Source organism: Canis lupus, chromosome 3, assembly GCF_003254725.2.
Source record: "Canis lupus dingo isolate Sandy chromosome 3, ASM325472v2, whole genome shotgun sequence".
Lineage (NCBI taxonomy): Eukaryota > Metazoa > Chordata > Mammalia > Carnivora > Canidae > Canis > Canis lupus.
In genome coordinates, this window is record NC_064245.1 from 72235591 (window position 1) to 72257680 (window position 22090).

General features: G+C 45.1%; 1 protein-coding gene and 1 long non-coding RNA gene across 3 annotated transcripts in view; one reads left to right on the top strand and one right to left on the bottom strand.

The window, feature by feature from the left end:
- The window catches only part of LOC112653278 (uncharacterized), a 72036-nt gene extending 58064 nt beyond the window's left edge, over positions 1 to 13972 (bottom strand). The window contains exons 1-2 of the long non-coding RNA XR_007409939.1: positions 13845 to 13972; positions 3375 to 3487 (exon numbers count right to left, since the gene is read on the bottom strand). This is a non-coding gene — a long non-coding RNA (uncharacterized LOC112653278). The remainder of the gene's footprint in view (positions 1 to 3374; positions 3488 to 13844) is intronic.
- Positions 1 to 21157, top strand: part of RBM47 (RNA binding motif protein 47) — a 149119-nt gene extending 127962 nt beyond the window's left edge. Inside the window, exons 2-5 of one of the 2 annotated variants that reach the window (XM_035714475.2) lie at positions 8764 to 9926; positions 10871 to 11077; positions 12544 to 12746; positions 18327 to 21157. In XM_035714475.2, the coding sequence (XP_035570368.1) occupies positions 8764 to 9926; positions 10871 to 11077; positions 12544 to 12746; positions 18327 to 18563 (1810 nt within the window). In that variant the 3' untranslated portion in view covers positions 18564 to 21157. The remainder of the gene's footprint in view (positions 1 to 8763; positions 9927 to 10870; positions 11078 to 12543; positions 12747 to 18326) is intronic. The other variant, XM_035714476.2, reaches the window with a different exon arrangement.
- The last annotated feature ends 933 nt before the right edge of the window (positions 21158 to 22090 follow it).

Genomic DNA, 22090 nt, shown 5'->3' on the forward strand with positions numbered 1-22090 from the left:
AGAAGCAGGCTCCATGCAGGGAGCCCGACATGGGACTCAATCCCGTCCCCAGGATCACACTCTGGGCTGAAGGCGGCGCTAAACCACTGAGCCACCCAGGCATCCCCACAGTATCTCTTTTTAAAAAAACAAAACTCTAGGGGTATCTGGGTGGCTCAGTTGGTTAAGCATCTGCCTTCAGCTCAGGTCATGATCCCAGGGTCCTGGGATTGAGCCCTGCATTGGGCTCCCTGCTCAGCAGGGGAGTCTGCTTCTCCCTCTACTCTTCCACCTGAGTGTGACCTCTTTCTTTCAAATAAATAAATAAAATCTTTTAAAACAAAACAGAAGTCTTCTGAATCTTAAGTAAAGCTTTCTACATTATTAAAGAAACCAGCAGTGACATTTGAGACGGGCCCTGCAGATGCCAGCAGTCTTCCTGTGCCCATGTAGCAGAGAGGTCTGAATTTAAATGAGGCACTTCTATAGTTTGGCAGTCCCTTAGGCTGATTTCAGAAGTAGTGTTTGTGTGACCCACTCCCATCAGCTTGCCTGTGCTGACAAATCAGTTTGACAAGAGAATCCACCTGACGGGGCCATATGATGGTAGTGGTTTGGTTTGAAAATTGATAGAATTTCAAACAAATTAAATGAGCAGTTTGGTATCAGAGATACACTGGACCTTTGAAAGATGTTGCACACTTCTCAGTCTTGACAGCTTTGACAATAAGACCCAGAAGGAGATGCCAAGCCCATACTGGGAGTGGCAAGTATAAAATAACAACAACTTCTCTTACTATTTAAGTAATACTTTCCGCGTGCAAGTATATAGTCTGGTTATCACTCCAAGATAGTCAGACTTGATCTGGAATTCTCAACAGGGAGCAATTTTGCCTCCAGGAGACATTTTGATTTGTCACAGGTGGAGGGGCTTGCGCATCCAGTAGGTAGAGGTCAGGGATGCTAGGACATGGCACACTGCACTGGGTAGCACCCCACAACAAAGAATTATCACATCCCAAATGTCAATAAGGAACAAAGTTGAGAAACTTGGGATTAAATGATACCAAAGGTCCCTTTGCAGCTCAAATTCTGGGATTTTATGAAATTAGATTATCTATGTGAAAGAATTTTACAAATTGCAGAACACTATATAATTTCAAGCTACTGTTATATGATATAAACCATTACTGCTTCTCCTTCTTCCTTCTCCTGTCTGTATCTGCCCATCAGCCTTTCTGTTCCTTGCCAGATCCCTCAAAAGTTTGGGTCAAAGGAGCCAAGATAAGGGGTGAAACCAGAAATCCCTTCAACTGCTTGTTTATAGTTTGAGAAAACATTAATCCAGGAGGCAGATGTGTGCCGACTTTGTGGGATTCATTTTTTTTTTTTAGCATTACCCCATCAACCTGTTAAGAAAAAAATGTAAGCGTGTAATGCTTATTTAAAGGGAACCTGATAGCAGATTCTCAACAGGTATTTATGTGCTGCCAAACACCCGTAGAAAACCCACCCACTCCTACTGCAAAAAGCCAGTAGCTTTTCCCCTCTGCAGCCAGCTTCCCTGGGAACCCACAGCAAAATGCTTCATTTTCAGAGATGTGTTGATAGAAATGCCTGGGAAAAGTGAGTCTCTTGGCTTTGTATCTGTTTATCAAACACAATCATTCATTGAATGGTGTGCTTTGCCATAACAAAATCTGTACAAGCATCAACACAGTTTAAGACCCTTTGTGAATTAACTCTTCTCAGATTAGCCAGGAGCTGACAAAGGTATGTCCCAGAATATCACCTCTTTATCCTTTTGGGATTTTACCTAAGTAAGAGAGAGTCACGGAAGGATTTTTATGTGTCACGAGGCCCATGCCTTCAAATAGCAGGAGGTTGCTAGTGGAGATGGGGGGCGGGGGCACCCTGTACTCCAATCTTCAGCTTATTGTTTGGGCCTCCAGGTAAATTCCAAGTATTCTGCTTCCATTTTGAGTGGAACTCCTTCAGTGCTTTCCAAACTCTGAGGTAATAGAAATGTCCCAGTGCCAGAGGTCTCTGGCTGGTGGTGGGAATGTTCTCTGTTGTGTATTCTAATGGGTGGTGGTCACGTGGGCCCAGGGCAGTAAGATAACCGCTCAGGGTGAGGCCAAATCTTGGAAGCTTTTTGCAGAAGTTGGCCTTTGATATAACACCCCCCCCCCTTGATTTGTGGCATTAAATATCACTTGATCCGGGATCCAAACCTCTGAAACGGGTGCTATTACTAGAACCATCCTAACCTGTGGTCATGGAGCTGAAGTAATTTGCCTCATTTGACAGTGGCATAGTAATGATTTGAACTCGTATTTCTCTGACTTCAAAGTCTTCACTCTTCCAGAATCTTCCAGTAGGTTACGTGTTTTATTATATTGTACAGTTTATTATACCTATCTGCTAGGCCCTGCCTAAGAAGTGACTATTAGTAAAGACAAAAATTCTGTGGTATAAATAAGGGACATCACAATAGAAATCTAACCACAAACAGAGATTGAATTACCTCTTGAATAAATACATTCTAAAACCTTCCACTGAATTAGGTTCCAGCTGGTGCTGGGAGACACTGCTTACCACTGTATATTATCTTCAGATTGCAATGTGTCCATTCGTCAGCAAATGAAACTCTCCCCTGAATTCCAAATTGCACATTAATCCCAAGTACATGACGTACGTGCATGCACGCACATGCACACGCACACATCCCTACAGCTGTGAACCAGAGTTAACTAGTAGTTTGGATAATTCTAGAGTGTATGCATTCTGTGTTTAAACCTAAGTAAAGACTTGTTGGCAAACATTGGAAATGCTTTCCCCGTATAGCGGTGTTCCTTGCCCTCTAAAATGTACCAGTTCAAAGTTAAAATCCTCCTGAAAGATACTCTGAACCACTACTCAAAAGAGTATTTAATTCCTTGATTTATGTCTGCTTTAAGTCCGATTTAGCCTTGAAATTGTATTTTACCCTGACAAGCTCAAACTTGACCTAAAACAAAGACAACAAAAACTCTAGCTAATAGTTCAGAATAATAGCTAGATTTGAAAATATATTTTTCACTGTTTGATACGTCAAACTGTGAATAAACGTGTAAAACATATTGCCACGTTTGTCAGCTAGCAGCAGTCGATGAAGACAGATGCATTTTTTGCGTGTGCAAGGATGGCGTTGTGTTGGGAGGGTCCTGCCTCGGGGGACCTGGCATCCATACGGATGACTGGACCTTTTTACATCCAATGCAGCAAGTCTCTTCAGGTTCCTTCTGGAAAAGCCTCTGCAGACTGTTATAGCCAAAGTTTAGGTGAAAAACAGGCTTACACTTGGATGCCTTTGCCACATTGCCAGTGGAGAATCACACTGCCAGACAGCTTACCTGCTAAGAATGGAATTTGGGAGACTCTAGTACGCTGGTCCATGCCAGAACTCACAGGCTAGGCTTCTCATACTGACTGGTTTGAGGTTGGCTGAGATAAACCTCTTGTTTCCCTGTAAACACAAGAGTCCTGCATAAGAGCAAGATTCTCACCTCAAGTTCAAATATCTTTTTTTTAAAGTTCACATTTCTTCTAACATTTTTTGAACATTTAGTGCTACATTCTATGCTAGGAGTGTTACATGGATCATTTCATTTACTCCTCACCACAGCCCTGTGATAAGAATCACTTAGGGGCAGCTGTGGTACATACAGACTCTAAACCAGACGCTCAACACTCAGATATCAGCTCTGATGCTCATGAACTGAGAATCTACTTAATCTCTCTGTGCCTCAGTTTCCTTATCTGTAAGGCAAAGATTATAATATCCCATACAGACTTTCTGAGGCTTGGAGTGAGTTAATGCATGTAAAGAGAATAGCACACACTGCCTGGCACATAATGGGCATTCGATAAACATTAGCCATCATTGTCACCATTTTAAAGATGAGAGAATATTAAGGCTTTAAGAGGTTAAGTAGCTTTCCCGGGTTCACAACTAGTAAGCAGAGGAGCCAAGTTTTGGCTCTAGATCTCTAACTCCAGAAACTGTGCCTTTATTCAGCATGGTAGGCAGCCTAAATCAGACTACCCAATCTATTTTAAAAATCTTACATTGAGGTGCCTTGATGGCTCAGTTGGTTAAGTGTCTGACTCTTGGTTTCAGCTCAGGTCACAATCTCAGGGTCATAAGATTGAGTCTCTCATTGGGCTTCGGGTGGAGTCTGCTTGAGCCCCCCACCCATCTCTCTCTCTCAAATAAATAAATAAATGAAATCTTAAACTATCTTATATTTAGTGGATAATTCTGTGCCATTTATCCAAGTTTTTGTTGTTGGTTTTTACTCACAGATAAGGTTCAACTTACAAAGTATACTTACTACTCATTGTGTTCAATCCTCTACACATGAAGAATCTTGTTATTTAAAGATAGTATATCTCACTCTTCAGACGCCCCCCTCTAAACACCCACATGCACATATACACTCCCACTCTCTACCCTTCTAAAGAGGGTATTCTAAATTAATCTTTTAAAACATGATAATGATAGTGGCTATGCTTTTACGTTGGGAAACTATAGTCTTTTTTTAAGATTTTATTTATTCATGAGAGACAGACGGGGGGGGAGAGAGAGAGAGAGAGAGAGAGAGAAGCAGAGAGAGAGAGAGAGAGGCAGAGACACAGGCAGAGGGAGAAGCAGACTCCATGCAGGGAGTCCGATGAGGGACCCAATCCTGAGACTCCAGGATCACGCCCTCGGCTGAAGGCAGGTGCTAAACCACTGAGCCAGCCAGGGATCCCCTGGGAAACTACAGTCTTATTAGAAACAAATTGTTAATAATATTGAGGTACAACTCTTTTGAAGCAGTCTCTGGTCATTGAGCACAAATACAAGTTGCCCTAGTTCTCAGCTTCTTAGGATTTGAAGCGTAATTCTCTAGTTCCATTAACTCCAAGGTAGGCTCCATGAGAATGAGGTCACTGGCATCTGGCACATAGTAGGCACTCAATAAATATTTGCAGAATGAATGAATATAAATGAACCCAAACCCTTCTGTGATTGTGCCTCTTAAGAAATTATTATTGTGCACATCTAAGTGTTAGAAGCCGAGCCAGCCACCCTCACCAGATTTCTCTTCTTCCAGGTCTCATAAATGTGACCATACACTTAAATGGCAAACTATTTAGACCAAGGTGGGGGGCGGGGGGCAGATCAAGAAGATTGTCTTTAAAATACGTTAGAACTTAAAAGTTGGTCCTGACATTGCTCCACATAGGAAACCGAGGAAAATGTAACTGTAATACGTATCAATAGCAATCTATGCTACTTAGTACCACGGATGTTCTCTGCACATCTAGAGCAGAGGTCAGCAAACTTGTTCTCTAAAAGTTAGACAGGAACTATTTTAGGTTTGGTGGGCCATACAATCTCTGAACTGTTTGATTCTGCCATTGTACTGCAAAAGCAAACATAGATAATATTTTTTTAAGGGTATGGCTGTGTTCTGATAAAACTTTATTTATAGGGGCACCTGGGTGGCTCAGCGGTTAAGCATCTGCCTTTGGCTCAGGTCGTGATCCCGGGGTCCTGGGATGGAGTCCCGCATCGGGCTCCCTATAGGGAGACTGCTCCTTCCTCCGCCTGTGTCTATGCCTCTCTCTGTGTCTCTCTCATGAATGAATGAATGAATGAATGAATGAATGAATAAATAAATAAATAAATAAATAAATAAATAAATAAAATCTTAAAAAAAAAAACTTTATTTCTTTATTTATAAAACGAATGGCAGGCTGTATTTGGCCCATGGCCATAGCTGCCAGGCCCTTGGTCTAAAGCTTGTTTAATTGTAATAAGTTAGGTATTTTGCTACATCTCTGAGAGAAGGGTCATATTAGTGGTATAGTACACTTTTTTAAGGCATTAAATAAGAGATATATGATTTATGTATCTAAGCTTTAGGCCTTAAAAATTCATTGAGCGGCACACCATACAATTTATTTAACGACAGTCTATTAGACAGGAAGATACGGAGAATGGAGTTTGTAGGCCACGAGATTTTCTTGAATGTGTTAAACCTCTTCATTGTGCCTTTTTTTTTTTTTACTGGCCTCTAACAAAATCCTAATTTTATTGGACTTTATTTTTGTCCTTTTTGCATCACTCATCTTTGTCACTTTCAAGTTTTTTTTTTTAATTGTGGTAAAATATACGTAACCAAATTAACCATTTTAACTTTTTAAGTATACAGTTCAGTGGCATTAAGTACATTCATATTGTTGTATAATAACCATCACCACCATCCAACTCTAGAACTTTCTCATCATCTCTAATTGAAACGCCATAAACGCTAATGCTCCATTCTCCCCTTCCCCATCTTGCAGCAACCATGATTTTACTTTCTAATTTTGTGAATTTGTCTATTCTAGATATTTCATACAAGTGGAATCATACAATATTGGTCCTTTTGTGTCTGGGTTATTTCACTTAGCACAGTGTCTTCACGGTACATCCAAGTCATAACATGTGTTACAATTCTCTTCATTCACAATTCTCACTAAATCATACTGCCCCTTGATGTTACAGCAAATGAACCAAGGAAGTATGGTTTAGCCAGCTGGCAAATAAGCATCTCAGACTTCTATTGTGTCCCTATAATTTTTCTGTTTTTTTTTTTTTTCGTTCTTTCAAAGATCAAATTTACCTAATTATTCCTGAAGTTTCCCCTAGTATTCTACACAATTCCTCTTGGTAAATTCTTAAAAATAATGTTCCAGATTCCAGTTGGATGATGAAACTATGCCATTTAAAATTGTTTTTTACAGAGAGTTTTAAGAATGTGGAGGCATGCTTATAAAATGAAGCAAAGCAGCAAGATATAAATTTGTTGGAAGCCAAGTTCTATTCCCCACCCCACCCACCAAAAATCCTATTTTAAAAAAAAGGTGGGAAAGTTTAGCTGTGGCTGTCATTGAATAGGAATAATAGGAATTACTTCTTTTCCTGCTTTTCTTAATTTTCCATAAAATTTACCTGAATACTTTTGTAGCCCAAAAAATGAAATAAACTCCGCTTTTCAAAGAACCATTCTGCAAAAGCACAGTACAAAGCTCCTAATAATAACCTTATTGTATATTTAAAGTCATCTCCATAGAGCCCTGTACTATATGAGTGAAGGTGGCATGGTTTAGAATTGCACTGTTGTACATGGCTATTTTTTTTTTAAGATTTATTTTATTTTTAAACATTTTATTTATTTATTTATTTATTTATTTGACAGAGCGTGCATGTGTGTGAGAAAACACAGGCAGGGGGAGCAGCAGGCAGGGGGAGAGGAAGAAGCAGGCTCCCCACTGAGCAGGGACACCGATGCAGGGCTTGATCCTAGAACCTGGGGATCACAACCTGAGCTGAAGGCAGATGCTTAACTGACTGAGCCACCCAGACACCCCTATGTGTTTTAGAGAGACAGTGAGTAGGGAGAGGGGCAAAGGGAGAGGGAGAGAATCTCAAGCAGACTCCTGCTGAGCTTAGAGGCCAGTACAGGCTAGATCCCACAACCCTAGATGATGACCTGAGCTGAAAATTGAGTTGGACATTTAACCCACTGACCCACCCAGCTCCCCAGGGCTATTTAAGTTAATTAAATGAAACAAAAAACTGAGGTCAGCAGTTAACACTAGCCCCATTTTAAACGTTCAGTAGCCATAAGTGGCTAGTGACAGCTTTTCCATCATCACAGAAAGGTCTATTGCACAGCCCTGCTTTTGAAGAGAGAACATGGAATCTGGAGCCAGGTGACTTGGATTCAAGTCCCGGTAGGAGTTGACACTTGCTGTGTCAAGTGGGCAATTCACTCAGCTTCTCTGAGCCAATAGACAAATTAGGAGTAATGATAGTTAGTATCACTTTCCGTGTAAGGAGATTAAGAAGATGGGATAAAATAATGCATGTGCCAGTTCTCCAAAGCTGAACTGTGGTTTACCAGGTAGTAGCTGCTTCACAAACTCCCGGCGGAATCCATGAATGGTTTCTACCGAGACGTCAGCCTAAATGACACCATAAACATCAGAGTTACTACCATCTCTTACCACACAGTTCCTAGGCCAAGTTCCTGGCAATGTGGATGTCCCATTTGACTCTTGTAAAAAAAAAAAAAAAAAAAAAAAAGCTTCAGCACACATGTCTGTATCTATGCTGCATAAATAACACCTCAAAATTTTCTTCGACAATTTAAATACACTGCTCGATTTCCATTCCTCAATGGACAAGACCGTGTTTTTAAAAAAAAAAAAAAAAAAAAAAAAAGGGCAAGCAAAGAAAGAGGCTTTGTCTGCCAGAGGAAAACACATGGGGTAAAAATGGTAGAACTGAAAGGAAATCAATCTGAGTTGCCGGTGCAGGAATTGAGCAAAAGATGTTGCCATTTGCTTGCAAGAGTGTGAGGTTCCCGCTGACCATTACAACAGGTTCCCTGCGCTTCAGAGCTGTTGGGGGTACTGATGAGGCGGAAGTACCTGCTCATTCTGATTTGTGTGTGTGTGTGTGTGCGCGTGTGTGTGTGCGTGTGCCCCTCCCCCGCCTCCTGCCCCGAGTCACTTCTGGTTTTTCCTGCAAAACCAGCTGACTCACTCAGAGCTGCTGTCCTTCGCTCTCATCGAGGCCCCTGCTGGGGCACCGCGCGTGCCGTGCGTGTGGCTGGAGCAGCCGCGCTGGGGGCGGGGGGCGGGGGAGACCCCGCGCGGTGCACACCCCGCGCTCGCTCACCGCCCCTCCTGCCTCCGCCGCAGGTCTCCGCCAGCCGTGGATGCCTTTGACACCATGACCGCAGAGGACGCCGCCGCAGCCATGAGCAGCGACTCCGCGGCGGGCGGCGCGGCCTCGGCCAAGGCGCCCGAGGGCGTGGCCGGGGCGCCCAACGAGGCGGCGCTGCTGGCGCTGCTGGCGCGCACGGGCTACCGCATGGTGCAGGAGAACGGGCAGCGCAAGTACGGCGGCCCGCCGCCCGGCTGGGAGGGCCCGCACCCGCAGCGCGGCTGCGAGGTCTTCGTGGGCAAGATCCCGCGCGACGTGTACGAGGACGAGCTGGTGCCCGTGTTCGAGGCGGTGGGCCGCATCTACGAGCTGCGCCTCATGATGGACTTCGACGGCAAGAACCGCGGCTACGCCTTCGTCACGTACTGCCACAAGGGCGAGGCCAAGCGCGCCGTGCGCGAGCTCAACAACCACGAGATCCGCCCGGGCCGCCTGCTCGGCGTGTGCTGCAGCGTGGACAACTGCCGCCTCTTCATCGGCGGCATCCCCAAGATGAAGAAGCGCGAGGAGATCCTGGAGGAGATCGCCAAGGTCACCGAGGGCGTGCTGGACGTCATCGTCTACGCCAGCGCGGCCGACAAGATGAAGAACCGCGGCTTCGCCTTCGTCGAGTACGAGAGCCACCGCGCCGCCGCCATGGCGCGCCGCAAGCTCATGCCCGGCCGCATCCAGCTGTGGGGCCACCAGATCGCCGTGGACTGGGCCGAGCCCGAGATCGACGTGGACGAGGACGTCATGGAGACCGTGAAGATCCTCTACGTGCGCAACCTCATGATCGAGACCACCGAGGACACCATCAAGAAGAGCTTCGGCCAGTTCAACCCGGGCTGCGTGGAGCGCGTCAAGAAGATCCGCGACTACGCCTTCGTGCACTTCGCCAGCCGCGAGGACGCGGTGCTCGCCATGAACAGCCTCAACGGCACCGAGCTGGAGGGCTCGTGCCTCGAGGTGACGCTGGCCAAGCCCGTGGACAAGGAGCAGTACTCGCGCTACCAGAAGGCGGCCAAGGGCGGCGGCGCGGCCGAGGCGGCGGCGCCGCAGCCGGGCTACGTGTACTCCTGCGACCCCTACACGCTGGCCTACTACGGCTACCCCTACAACGCGCTCATCGGGCCCAACAGAGACTACTTTGTGAAAGGTTAGTGGGGACCGCTGTGCAGGGCCGGGAGCGGGGCGCTGGGGCCGCGCGCCCCGGGCAGCGGCGGGGCTGCCCTGGCTGCAACTTGCTGAGCTGGGAGGTGCGCCCCATCCCCCACTGACCCTCCCACGCTTCTCTGCCTGTCGGTTCTGGGGTCTGCCCTTGGCTGGCACTTGGGGCATTCGCCGCCCTGGCAGCGAGGGAAATGCAGATCCTTTGTACGCACGGGCCGAGCATTGCAGGCACAGGCACAGGCACAGGCACAGGCACAGGCAGCCGCTCCTTGCACGCCGCCTCTTCCCAGGGCCTACCCAGTCTGGGGCTAGTCCGCTAGTCGATGCGTACTTAGGGCTTAAAGCCTCCCTGGGAAATGAACGCTTCAGGATGTTGGGAAGTAGGAAGCACAACGTTGTCACATTGTCGGGGTGGTGGTGGTGGTAGTGGTGGTGTTTGTGATGTTTGTGAAGTACCGGGCAGGGTAAGACGGACAGCAAGCCTTCCAGCGGGAAACCGATACTGAGGCTCTGGGTCCTGCCGTCATCAGACGCACTGGCCCTGTGCCTTTCATCAGTCCCTTGAACCTCCCTCAGCCAGTTGTCTCACGCAGAGAATGAGGAAGGTGAACCAGCTGATCCCCTCGCAGATCTAACTTTTTTTGTTTTTGCAGCCTATGAATGTGTTTCTTTATTGAAGTGGCGGTCGCAATCCTAGGAACTCCCCATGCAAGTTCATCTCTTGCGTTAAGCAGGCGCACTTAGGGTACGATTCTAGGCCAGAGCAGAATGTGGGAAGCATCTTACCAGCTCACTGAAGGGGGCAGAGTAGTGTAACCACCTGTAACTAGGCTCAGGGCAAACCTCGAGATGCCAAGAACCTTGGCTTCAGATCTGCCTCTTGTCTGGTCACTGTTGGATGCTCATCATTTTTTGTGTTGTTATCATAAGCAGGCAGCATAAGAGGCCGGGGTCGAGGTGCAGCTGGCAGCAGAGCCCCAGGGCCCAGGGGTTCCTACCTTGGGGGATATTCAGCTGGCCGTGGTATTTATAGCCGATATCACGAAGGAAAAGGAAAGCAGCAAGAAAAAGGATATGAACTTGTACCGAATTTGGAAATCTCTGCCGTCAATCCAGTTGCCATTAAACCTGGTACAGGTCAGTATAAACCAGAGATAGAATGCATCCGTTCAGCGCTCTCATTGAAGTGACCCCAGGCTTTCCTCAGGCTTTCATCTGCTCGTGGGCTCCTCTTCTCCTAGGCAGCCAGAGGTTAGGCCAAGAATGTGGCCTCCTGGGCCCCCTTATCCAGAACTTAAGGGAATGGTCTAGCTCCAACCATGTTCAAGCCACACTTTTTCAGTAGTGGGTTTTTCAAATAAGTGTCACCAGTTGTTAGGCTCTTTCTCAATCTGTGGCCTGGTAGGCAGAGTTGGAGTGGCGGGGAGGGGCGGAGGAAGACAACAGAAGACCAGGAGGCTCTTCTCTACCTTCTGGCCTGCTCAGACTGTCTTCTCCTTCCTGAAGCCTGTTGCTACACCAGCAGTCGGAAGCCAGAGGGTCCAGCTGATTGCTGGTTCTGTGAGTTGGTGGAAAGGGTAGGAAATTCCACCACGGGAGCGCAAAACACAAGCTTCTCTTGTGCTCTTCGACACACCAGAACACATGGGGACAAGGCAGTGGTGAAAGTTTTTGCAGCTGCTCATGTCCTGGATTCTGATTTCCAGCACGCCTCTTCCCCCTCTTGCTCGGTCAGTAGGTGGGAGGTAGGGACACCTAAGTGATTCAAGCCAGAAACCTTGAACTTTGCTTTCACCTCCAGGCCCCACAGCCCAGTTTGCCAGTGTAATCAGTGCCCACTGGTCACCTAACAGGAGGAAGGTCTTCTTTCTGGTCCTGACGTGCAAGGAACTCCATTGTAAGCACGTCATCACGTCATAGCACCAGCTCCCTATCAGCACACCATTGCAAGCATCCGGATGTAGGGAAAATTCATCCGTGGACAGTCAGAGCGACCCTTCTCCAGCCCTCTTCCTGGTTTCATGGGGGGAGATTGAGGAGCTCTTTGAGAGAATCCCCCCCTTGAAGCTCAGCTACTCTGAGTTTCTTCTGGTTGAGGATTTATACGTTCCTTTCCCTAGCTGAGACTCAAAGAATCTGCATTCGGGCCATAGGTTTGCATGGCCACCTAGGTCTCAAAAAGCATTTTCCCAATAGAGCTTTGTTTTTTATAATCCAGTGATAATTTTTTTTCACCTATGAAAAAATGTTGTAAATTCTGTCAAGTGACTCCTTATGCTGGATTTCCTCGTAAATGCCATCGACACTATGAGCAACTTAAAACAGATCACGTCTCTGTCTAAAGTCATAAAACAGAGCCTGGATATAGGACACTTCTACTCGTTGGAAAAGGGACCCCTGTTGGCAAGTTGGGAGCAGGAGACGTCCTTACCAGCTCCCCCCTCTTCCTTTTGGGTAGCACCTTGTTACCTGTATTGAGGGAGTGTTAGTTAGCAGGGGAGGCCCGTGACTGCTAAACTTGGTTTGAAAACGAGCAAGAAAGCGACTGATCTTCCTCAGGGACTTTCAAGCGATGTGCATTTCCCTGTCCCTTTTTCTTGCAGTGGCCATCCCTGCCATTGGGGCCCAGTATTCCATGTTCCAGGCAGCGCCAGCCCCTAAAATGATCGAGGATGGGAAAATCCACACAATGGAGCACATGATCAGCCCCATCGCTGTGCAGCCAGACCCAGCCAGTGCCGCCGCCGCCGCCGCTGCCGCCGCCGCCGCCGTCATCCCTGCCGTGTCCACGCCGCCACCTTTCCAGGTAGAGCTCCTGCTGGGGTCATCGACATTTGTGTGTGAGGCTTCCCTTTATCGTGGATTCATTTCCTGTTCAGCAGGACGATTAGCTGTGTGCCTAGCTCTCTGATGAAGCATAGGATGGGGTGACAGAAAGAAATGTGTCCTATGAATCAGGACAGGACAGAAAAGTTTAAAATACTAATCGTACCACCTTAGTGTTATCACTGTATTAAAGATGGGAAGCAATATGCCAAACGACACATGTAATTCTTCACGGTCTCATAATACCGTCCCTACGATTTTTTTTTTATGACACTGGATAATCTTTAACTTGTGTTCTTACTGTCCAGGAGCCGACTTACAAAGTCCAGGGAGATAGCTTACATTTTCACATTCCAAATTGCAGTTTGAAGATTTTTTTTTTTTTTTATAGGTTCTCTCTCTTTCTCTCTCTCAGGGCTCCTGGGTGGCTCAGTGGATTAAGTGTCTAATTCTTGGTTTCAGCTCAGGTTGTGATCTCAGGGTCATGAGATCGAGCCCCACATTGAGCTCCATGCTCGGTGTTGGGTCTGCTTGGGAGTCCCTCCTTCTACCCCTCTCCCTCCCCCACTCTCCACCTGTAGATGAATATTGAAATATCCATATGCGTATATAAGAATGTGTGTGGAGAAAGAAAGAATTATCTGTAGAGACACAGATGTATGAAACTTTACAAAATCTGCCCTTCATCCTCTCCTCCACCCAGATCGAGGTATTACCATTCCTCCTGCTAGTCCAGTCTTACCATGCCAGCCTCCTTCCCCACCTTTTTACTCATAGCTTCTCTTCTGTATGTTCTCTGTAGTCTCATGACTTCTTTAGAATCTTTCTTTCTCACCCACCCAGCCTTGGAAATCCTCTCTCTTGTATTTTCTCATTTCCCACATTATTACTTGGCATATGGTTGCCAGTATATTCTATGTCCCCAGCTAATGAAGCTCCTCTAGACCAAGAGCTACATCTTATATTTTATCTTCAGCGCAGAGCACATAGGGAATACCTATAGGTGAATAGGTCATTCATCCAAACAAAACAAAATCGTGTTAAAGCTCCTTTTTGTGAGGCAGTGAATCTCATATACCTTATCACTTGACAAGCACAGATACTCAGGCCTGGGGTCTCTTACCCCACTAGATAAGAATTATCCAGGGAGTATGTTAAAAGCAGATTCTTAGACTCCAACCCCAGAAGATTCCCGCTCGACAGAACCCTGTGGGGGTTCTAGAATGCATGTCTTGTACGTGCTCCTCAGTAATGCTGAAATAGGGTCAGACTTGAGAGTCACCGCCCTGCAGTGCTGCTCACTCCCTTTTGCCATCTCTCCGCACCAGCCTTGACAGTGTTGTTCAGAAAGGGTCGCACCAGTTGAAATTTATTCACCTGTTAGTGTGTCATCAAGTATTCCTTAAGCCCGGACTTCCTAAAGCCAGAAAGGAATAGATCGTGAATGACTCATGCTATAAAATGGCAGCTAAGTAGAGCTACTACTTGTGGACTGACTATAAACCTCTAGAATAAGCTACAAACAATGCTTAGTGTGGGATTCTGGTAATAATTTCTTATAATTTCTCCTCACTAAGAAATTCGCGAACTTTTATGCTTGGTGCATAGCATCCCAAATTCCAGGTCTCATACTCATGCTCTTGATCACAGACTCTGTCTTTTATCTGTCTCCACCAGATGTTGCCATCCGGGTCCTTTTTTTTTTTTCCTTTTTTTTTTTTTAATTTTATTTATTCATGGAAGACACAGAGAGAGAGAGAGAGGCAAGGACATAGACATAGGCAGAGAGAGAAGCAGGCTCCCATATGTAAGTTTTGACTCTGCCGGATGTGGAACTCAATCCCAGAACCCGGGGATCATAACCTGAGCCAAAGGCAGGCACTCAACAACCACTTGAGCCACCCAGGGTCCTTGTTCAGAGTCTTATCAGTTGATTCCAACGGAGATTTTCCCCCTCCTTCAAGGCATCCTGCAGAAAGCCTGGAGCTATGTACTTTTGAACCCGAGAATGACTTCATTTGAGTGTGTGTGGCCTTGCTGCTCACCTACCAGTCTTAGTTCTCTGTGATTGAATTCTTTGACCCTGTGCTTTCTGAACATTCAGTTCCCTGTGCCCCACCCACCTACCCACCTCTGTATTCTCTGCCAAATTACAGCAAAGGAAGGAGCATTTTAAGCAATACTGACTGGTGAAGGGAACACTCTTCTGAGTGGAGCCACGCTAGAAATCAGTTCCCATCATTTCTTCTAGAACCTTCCTGTGGCACACCCTCAGGCATAGTCCTCTGTCTGTCCCATGCTCACATGCTGTTTAGCCTTTTTTTTTTTTTTTTTTTTTTTTTTTAAGATTTGTATTTATTTATTCATGAGCCACAAAGAGAAAGAGGCAGAGGCAGAGACATAGGCAGAGGGAGAAGTAGGCTCCCTCTAGGGAGCCTGACACAGGACTCGATCCCACCTGGGATCACAACCTGAGCCAAAGATAGATAGATGTTCAACTGCTGAGCCACCCAGGTGCCCCTGTTTAGCCTTTAAAAAAAAAAAATTTTATTGAGAGAGTGAGAGAGCACAAATGGGGGAAGGGCAGAGGGAGAAGCAGACTCCCTGCTGAGCAGGAGCCTGCCATGGGGCTCAGTCCCAGGACCCCGGGATCGTGACCTGTGCCAAAGGCAGACATGTAACTAACTGAGCCCCCATTTTGCCATTTTGTATTCTCAATTTCCTTTATAGATCACGTTAAAAAATATTTGCTAGCATGGGCAGTCAGTGTTTTGGATTTATTTCTCAAAGTATTTTCAGTCTTTACAAATCTATGGTATAAGTAGAGTAGGGATAGCTATTTGCCTTCAATGAGGTCTTTTTCTCTCCTCCTTCCTCCCCCAACTCCCCATGCTCAACCCACCCAAGCCCAGGGGTTGAGCTGGACCATAGCACAGGGAAAGGTTTCTCTCAGATATCCCCTTCCCTTCAATTTCATCCCTTTGTTCATTTATCACTAAATATATGTCCACACGTTAGGCAAAGGTTGCTTGTGTCTTGCTGTAAGCCACCTGCCTTCCCAGTTCTGAAGTTTCTCTCTTGTCAATGAGATAGTCATTATTTTAGTGTTGTAGTAGATGAGATAATACAGGGCTAAATGTGCAGGCTCCTGAGTCACCTTAAAAGCCGTGTCACCTCGTGCAAGTCATTTAACACATCCAAACCTCTCCATATAATCGTAGTACCAGCTTCATTGGTGGCTGTGATGATTCCAAAATGTCACACAAATAAGGCACTTAGAATAGTGCCCAGCGGACCATAGTCCTTCCATTCTTATTAATATTTAGTATTATTTTGGTTACAGTTGAAAAAATAGCTCTTAGGTGGTGAATTTCCTTTGAGCATGATTTTGTGATTCTCAGTTGCAGATTTTGTAAAGGAATGATAACTAATTCCCTTATGAAAACCCAGTAAGAAATCATTTTTTTAAAAAAATCGAATTCTCCATTTTATATATCCTGAATTGCTTATTTTGAAGGTACATTAAGACCTAGAGGCCAGGGCAGCATTTACTACAGGGCATTCTGAGGAACATAAGGTGCACTAGATATTTTGTTAAATGTGTGTTTTATTTTACCACAAATCCCCTTTTCCATAAAGCATCTCACAGAACTGGCTCCATGGCAAAACCTTTGGGAAATACTGAACCACAGTCTTCCCTCTTTACACCTCTTTGTTCGGAAAACATAGTATGTTACGCTTTCAAGTAGAGAGGAGCCAAGTAGCAGGGACTTTGATGGAGCTAGTGGTGGCATCTGCAGTGAGGCAGCTTTAGTTAGCTTGCCTTTCCCTACTTCCTTCTCCCGTGGAAACTCCTTATCCTTCAAGACCCAGTTCAAATGTCTCTGCTTCCAAGATGCTCTCTCCAACTTCCCAAGTTAGTTGGTTCCTTTTCTAAGCTTCTACAACCATCTGTGCAGTTGACCCTTAAACAACAGAAGGGTTAGGTGTGCCGACCCCCCACAGAGTTCTAAATCCATATGTAAGTTTTGACTCTGCCAAAACTTAACTAACAGCCTACTGTTGACCAGAAGGCTTACTGATAAGTCAACGAAACATATATTCTGTGTGTTATATGTAAGCTAAAGAAAAGAAAATGCTACTAAGAAAATCATAAGGAAGAGAAACTACATACATTTACAGTACTGTGCTGAACTTACTGGAAAAAAATCCACATATAATTGGACCCACTCAGTTCAAACTCACGTTGTTCAGGTCAACTGTGGTGTCATATCTCAGGTGGGAGGTGGTCAAAACCATCAGTCAGTCACCCTTGCTGAAAATTGTATACGATCACAGGTTTTTTTAGGTCACAGCTTAAAAAGCTGCCCCTACAGAGATCTAGACACTTTGTTCCATAACATTGTCACAGTGTGTTTTCCTCTCTTGTTTTTGAAGCGTCCTGTTCCTTCAGTTGAGGCAGCTGGCATGTATTTTAGAGGAGAAAAAATATATATATACATATACACTCACGCACATATGCACATGTATTTTATTTATTTATTTTAAAGATTTTATTTATTCATTCATGAGAGACACAGGCAGAGGGAGAAGCAGGCTCCGTGCAGGGAGCCTGATGTGGGACTTGATCCCAGGATTCCAGGATCACGCCCTGGGCTGAAGGCAGATGCTAAACCGCTGAGCCATCCAGGAATCCCCTGCACATGTATTTTCAAGATTTTATTTATTCATGAGAGAGAGGCAGAGACTTAGGCAGAGTTGGAGGAGTCTCAACCACTGAGCCACCCAGGTGCCCCAGGAAAATATCTATTTTTAAAGATTTTATTTATTAGAGAGCATGGGGGGGGCGGGGGAGGAAGCAAAGAAAGAGAGAGACAGAGAGCATGAGCAGAGGGAGGGGTAGAGGGACGGGGAGAAGCAAACTCCCCACCGAGCAGGGAGTCTCTGATCAGGGTTGGATCCCGGGACCCTGAGATCCGGACGTGCGGGGAAGGCAGACTCCCAACCGACCCAGGCACCCCTAGGGGAAAACCTATTAATTACAGTGAGATCAACTGAGCAAAGGGTAGGTTCTCCACTCTCTCTTGTAGCTGCCTCTAGGGCCTACGGTGATGGAAAGGAATGGCAGATAGAAGGTTCCAGAGTCTTTTTTTTTTTTTTTAAAGATTGTATTTATTCATTCATGAGACACATCACACACACAGAGGGAGAGAGAGAGAGAGAGGCAGAGTTTTTTAAGATTTTATTTATTCATGAGGGACGTGGGGGGGGGGGGGGGGAGACGCAGGCCTCATGCGGGGAGCCCGACGTGGGACCCGATGTGACCGGGATCAGGCCCCGGGTCGAAGGCGGCGCTAAACCGCCGACCCCGTGCTGCCGGGTGCAGAGTCCTTGCCGGCGCCCTCAGCCTGGCAGCTCCGTCACCTCGCCCGGCTGCAGCTCCCGGGAGCGCCGAGGAGGCCCCCCTCGCCGCCTTCCCTCAGGGCCGCGGCGCCGGAGCAGCGCGCGGGGTGGCGCCCCGGGCCCCCTAACGAGCCTCGTGCGTGCGTCTCGTCCCCAGGGCCGGCCCATCACTCCGGTGTACACGGTGGCGCCCAACGTGCAGAGGATTCCCGCGGCCGGGCTCTACGGGGCCGGGTACGTCCCGTTCGCGGCGCCCGCCACCGCCACGCTCGCCACACTACAGAAGAACGCGGCGGCCGCCGCCGTGTACGGGGGCTACGCGGGCTACATACCTCAGGCCTTCCCCGCCGCCACCATCCAGGTGCCGATCCACGACGTCTACCCGACGTACTGACCCGGCGGGGCGCGCGGAGGCCGCGGAGGCCGCGGAGGCCGGGCCCAGCCACCCCGCCGCGGGACACTGTGCTATTTATGAAGAACCAACGTGCCGCAGGAGCACGCCTCGGAAACCCGAAAGTGAAGAATGTTGTCAGACATCATCCTGAAAAGATTTTATATTCATGAAGTTTTCACTAGTTTTGTTGTCGTTGTCGTTTTGTCTTTTCGTTTTTGTTTTTTTAAGACTATTTTCAACGTAGCGGCCTGCGTGCAGACATTCCTCAGAGACTCGGCGGCGGCCCGCGCCCTTCATTCCATCTCCTAAAAGATTCGTACGCTGCAGGTACCTTTGTATAGAGGTTTTTGTTTTTGTATTTTTAAGGATATATTTTCAGTATGAAGGTTATTTTCTTAAACTTCTGCACTCCAGAGATTTCTATTTTGTAGTATCTTCAATAATATATCAATTATATATTGAAAAGCACACTTGAGCAGCTAGGGAACTATTTTCAAAAAAAGATATATTCAATATTTAAAGATACAAACAATAGTGCTTTAAAATACTACATAAGATGTTATTTTAAAAGTTATACTGGAAAGTGCAATTTTAAAGCGAGTAAAATCTCTCTTTCAGCTGGCATTAAGGGTTGACGGTGTTAACCACGTGTTATCTATGACAGTTATATATTTTTTCTTTTTTTTTTTTTTTTTTTTGAGAAATTAAACACTCGATCTCTCCTTAAGCCCACGTTGAAAAGACTTGTCACACTTCTCCAAGTCCAAACACTGGAAAGCTCTCACCTGCCACCGTCGCCCTGTTGTCCCTGCTGGTTCTCCACGTGTCTTTCCCTCCCCAACCCCCTACTCATTTCCCCAGTCCCACCTCTGGGTTTGGCAAGTCTAGGGCAGATGAATTACTCTGATAGAGAGAACATTGATGGTTTTTATACTTCTTCCTGGGTTTTTGTTGGGTTTTTTTGTTTTGTTGTGGGGTTTGTTTTTTTTTTTGTTTTTTTTTTTTGTCTCGGTTGGGGAGGTATTTTCAATAGCAGAGTATGCATAAGCATAAGATTTTAATAGTTTCCATAAGACATTTTTGCATAGCTATTTAATGTCTCCTTATAAAGCCTTAATTCCTTTTCTAACGCTTTTATTTTATTCATTTTTGAAGTATGAATTTGTAGAGACAGTGAATGTCATTGTAGACAAGGCACCCAAAGGCACTTGTCACAGAAAGTTATGCTTCTAGCTGCCTTATCATGTTTCAATGCAAAATGTCTGTGGTCGTCAAGGGTGTTGGAAATATTATGTTTATTGAACAGGGCTTTCCTCCGTTGCTGTGCTCGCGGTAGGTGACCTGAATTAGGGCGTGCACACCTAGGAGGAGGAGGAGAGACCTGTATGAGTTAGAAGATAGCTTGTAAATAATCTCCTAATGCTGGTTTTTAGTTTTATGTTGCAGAAGTTCATGGGATAGAATTTAATGCAGAGTGAAAACCATTTTATTTCAATGTTATTAAAAAGTTTTATTATTAGGAAGTAAATGTATTGTTGCAGTGTTGTGCCTGTTTCAAGGCTTTTGTTTAGCAGAGTGAATGTAAAATACAGTAAAATGTTAAGATTGTCATCTACTTTATGAAATACATCAACTTGGAACTTTTTTTTAAAGGCTCCATCGAGGAATTGAGGTGTGCAATAGGTAGCAAGTACACAGTTGTGTTTTTATGCCACATCAGAGATCTATAAAATCTTTCAATTTTTGCTAATGGCTGAATTCTTATTTATGGATTAATAAGAAGATCATGCCTTTAGCAAATATTTTAGTTTTGTTTTAAATTTAAATTAAGACATTCCCAAATGCCTTCCCCCTCCCCATCTTAGGGTGGGATGAATTGTTTATATATAAGCAATATTTATTTAACTGTTCTATAAAATTATTGAGTGCCTACAAAGGCCTTTAAACATTTCTAACATTTCTTTCCATCACTCTTAAATGACATAAAATAATTGTGCAATGTTCCTGATGATGTACTCAGCAAGCTGCATCCAGACTCGAATCTGTTGGAATGAATAATCCAACAAAATGCAATTTGGATCAGATCCTCATCCCTTGACTTTGTGTGAAAGAAGTACTCTCCTTCTAATAAAGGATTGTCACAGAGGTTCACTGGATGAGACTCTGATCTAGCGGTCTTACTGTATTTTACATATGCCTGTAAATTATTTGGGGGAAAAAAAAAAGAGGATAATAAAAAGAACAGAAAAAAATTGATATCTTAACATGGCAACTAACTACCAAACTACCTTAAAAACAAATATTGGTGAGCCTCCTCTCTATGTTCTGTTTGTTTCTGTTTCAAAACCATTTCACATACACTACTGAGTTAAGTTTATAACTTGAAATGTGAACTTTTTTTTTTTTAGGGGTAAGAACAAACTATATAAATGTTAAAAAAAAAAAGCTTTAGTGTTCTTTGTTTTCAAACATTCTAGCAGTTTAGTTCTCTTTAGTTGCTTTGTATTTGAAAAGCTTTTAAATTTATTTAGATTTCCTCTATTTACAGTACATTCTTAGGATGTATGTAGTAAATAAAGCTTTCTTTGAAGCAATTTCCAGACCTTATTTTAAGTTGTGTTTTCTTTATACTGATTTTTTATCTAACAAAATTAGAAAAATTAGAAAAACCCTTAACGCTGTAGAAGGAAGTAACTAGTTCGGTATTTTCAGCCAAAGAAAGCAGCAAGTTACTATCTTGCTTTTTGGCTTGGAATTACACTGAAGGTGAGTTATATAGTAAAAATTGTGAATTAACTTGAGCTTAGGTGGTTGAAGGTTAAGCACCGAAATTCTGCTCAGCATCTGGACTGGAATAGGATGCGGCAAAGCCTGTCATGGAATTCAGTACTGAAGTTGATGATCCCAAGAGCTTCACACTCAGACCCCTAAATGGAGACAGTTGATGTGACATTGAGTTTGTTTGGTGGTCTCGTGAAAGTACTGGGTGACCTGAAGGTCTGTCACTGCATTCAGAAACCACAATCTTGTGTTCCTCATTTTCACAGTGCACAGCAAGGTTAGCAGAACACTTCCCTTTTCTCTAGAGAGCATCACTAACTTCCGGTAATTCCCATTAGCAAAGCCAATCAAATGATTCAAGGGCAAGTGATAGATTGTCAGTGGAATTACTTCTAAAGAATTGCCCACGTGGCTTTTCCAATGGCCAGGAATTTTACCTTCTTAGTCTTGAGCAGTCTGGGCTAGTAGCCTTCCTACTCACATTTCTTGGAATAGTAATTTCTTGCTTCCTCTTAAGATCATGGCATTTTTTAGAGGCAGGAGCAGCCACGAGACTTCCCAAGATGACAGATCATTAGACAAGATGTTCAAGGGCAACAAGATCTGATTGCTTTTTGTTCTGGGGGAAGAGTATGGATGCCCTTCAAATTACAGAATCACAGAGTTTGCTTGATCTCCATTAGAAAAAAAATCATACAAAATGTGTATCACACCTCTACCAGGTGCTGGAGCTGTTTCTATGTGCT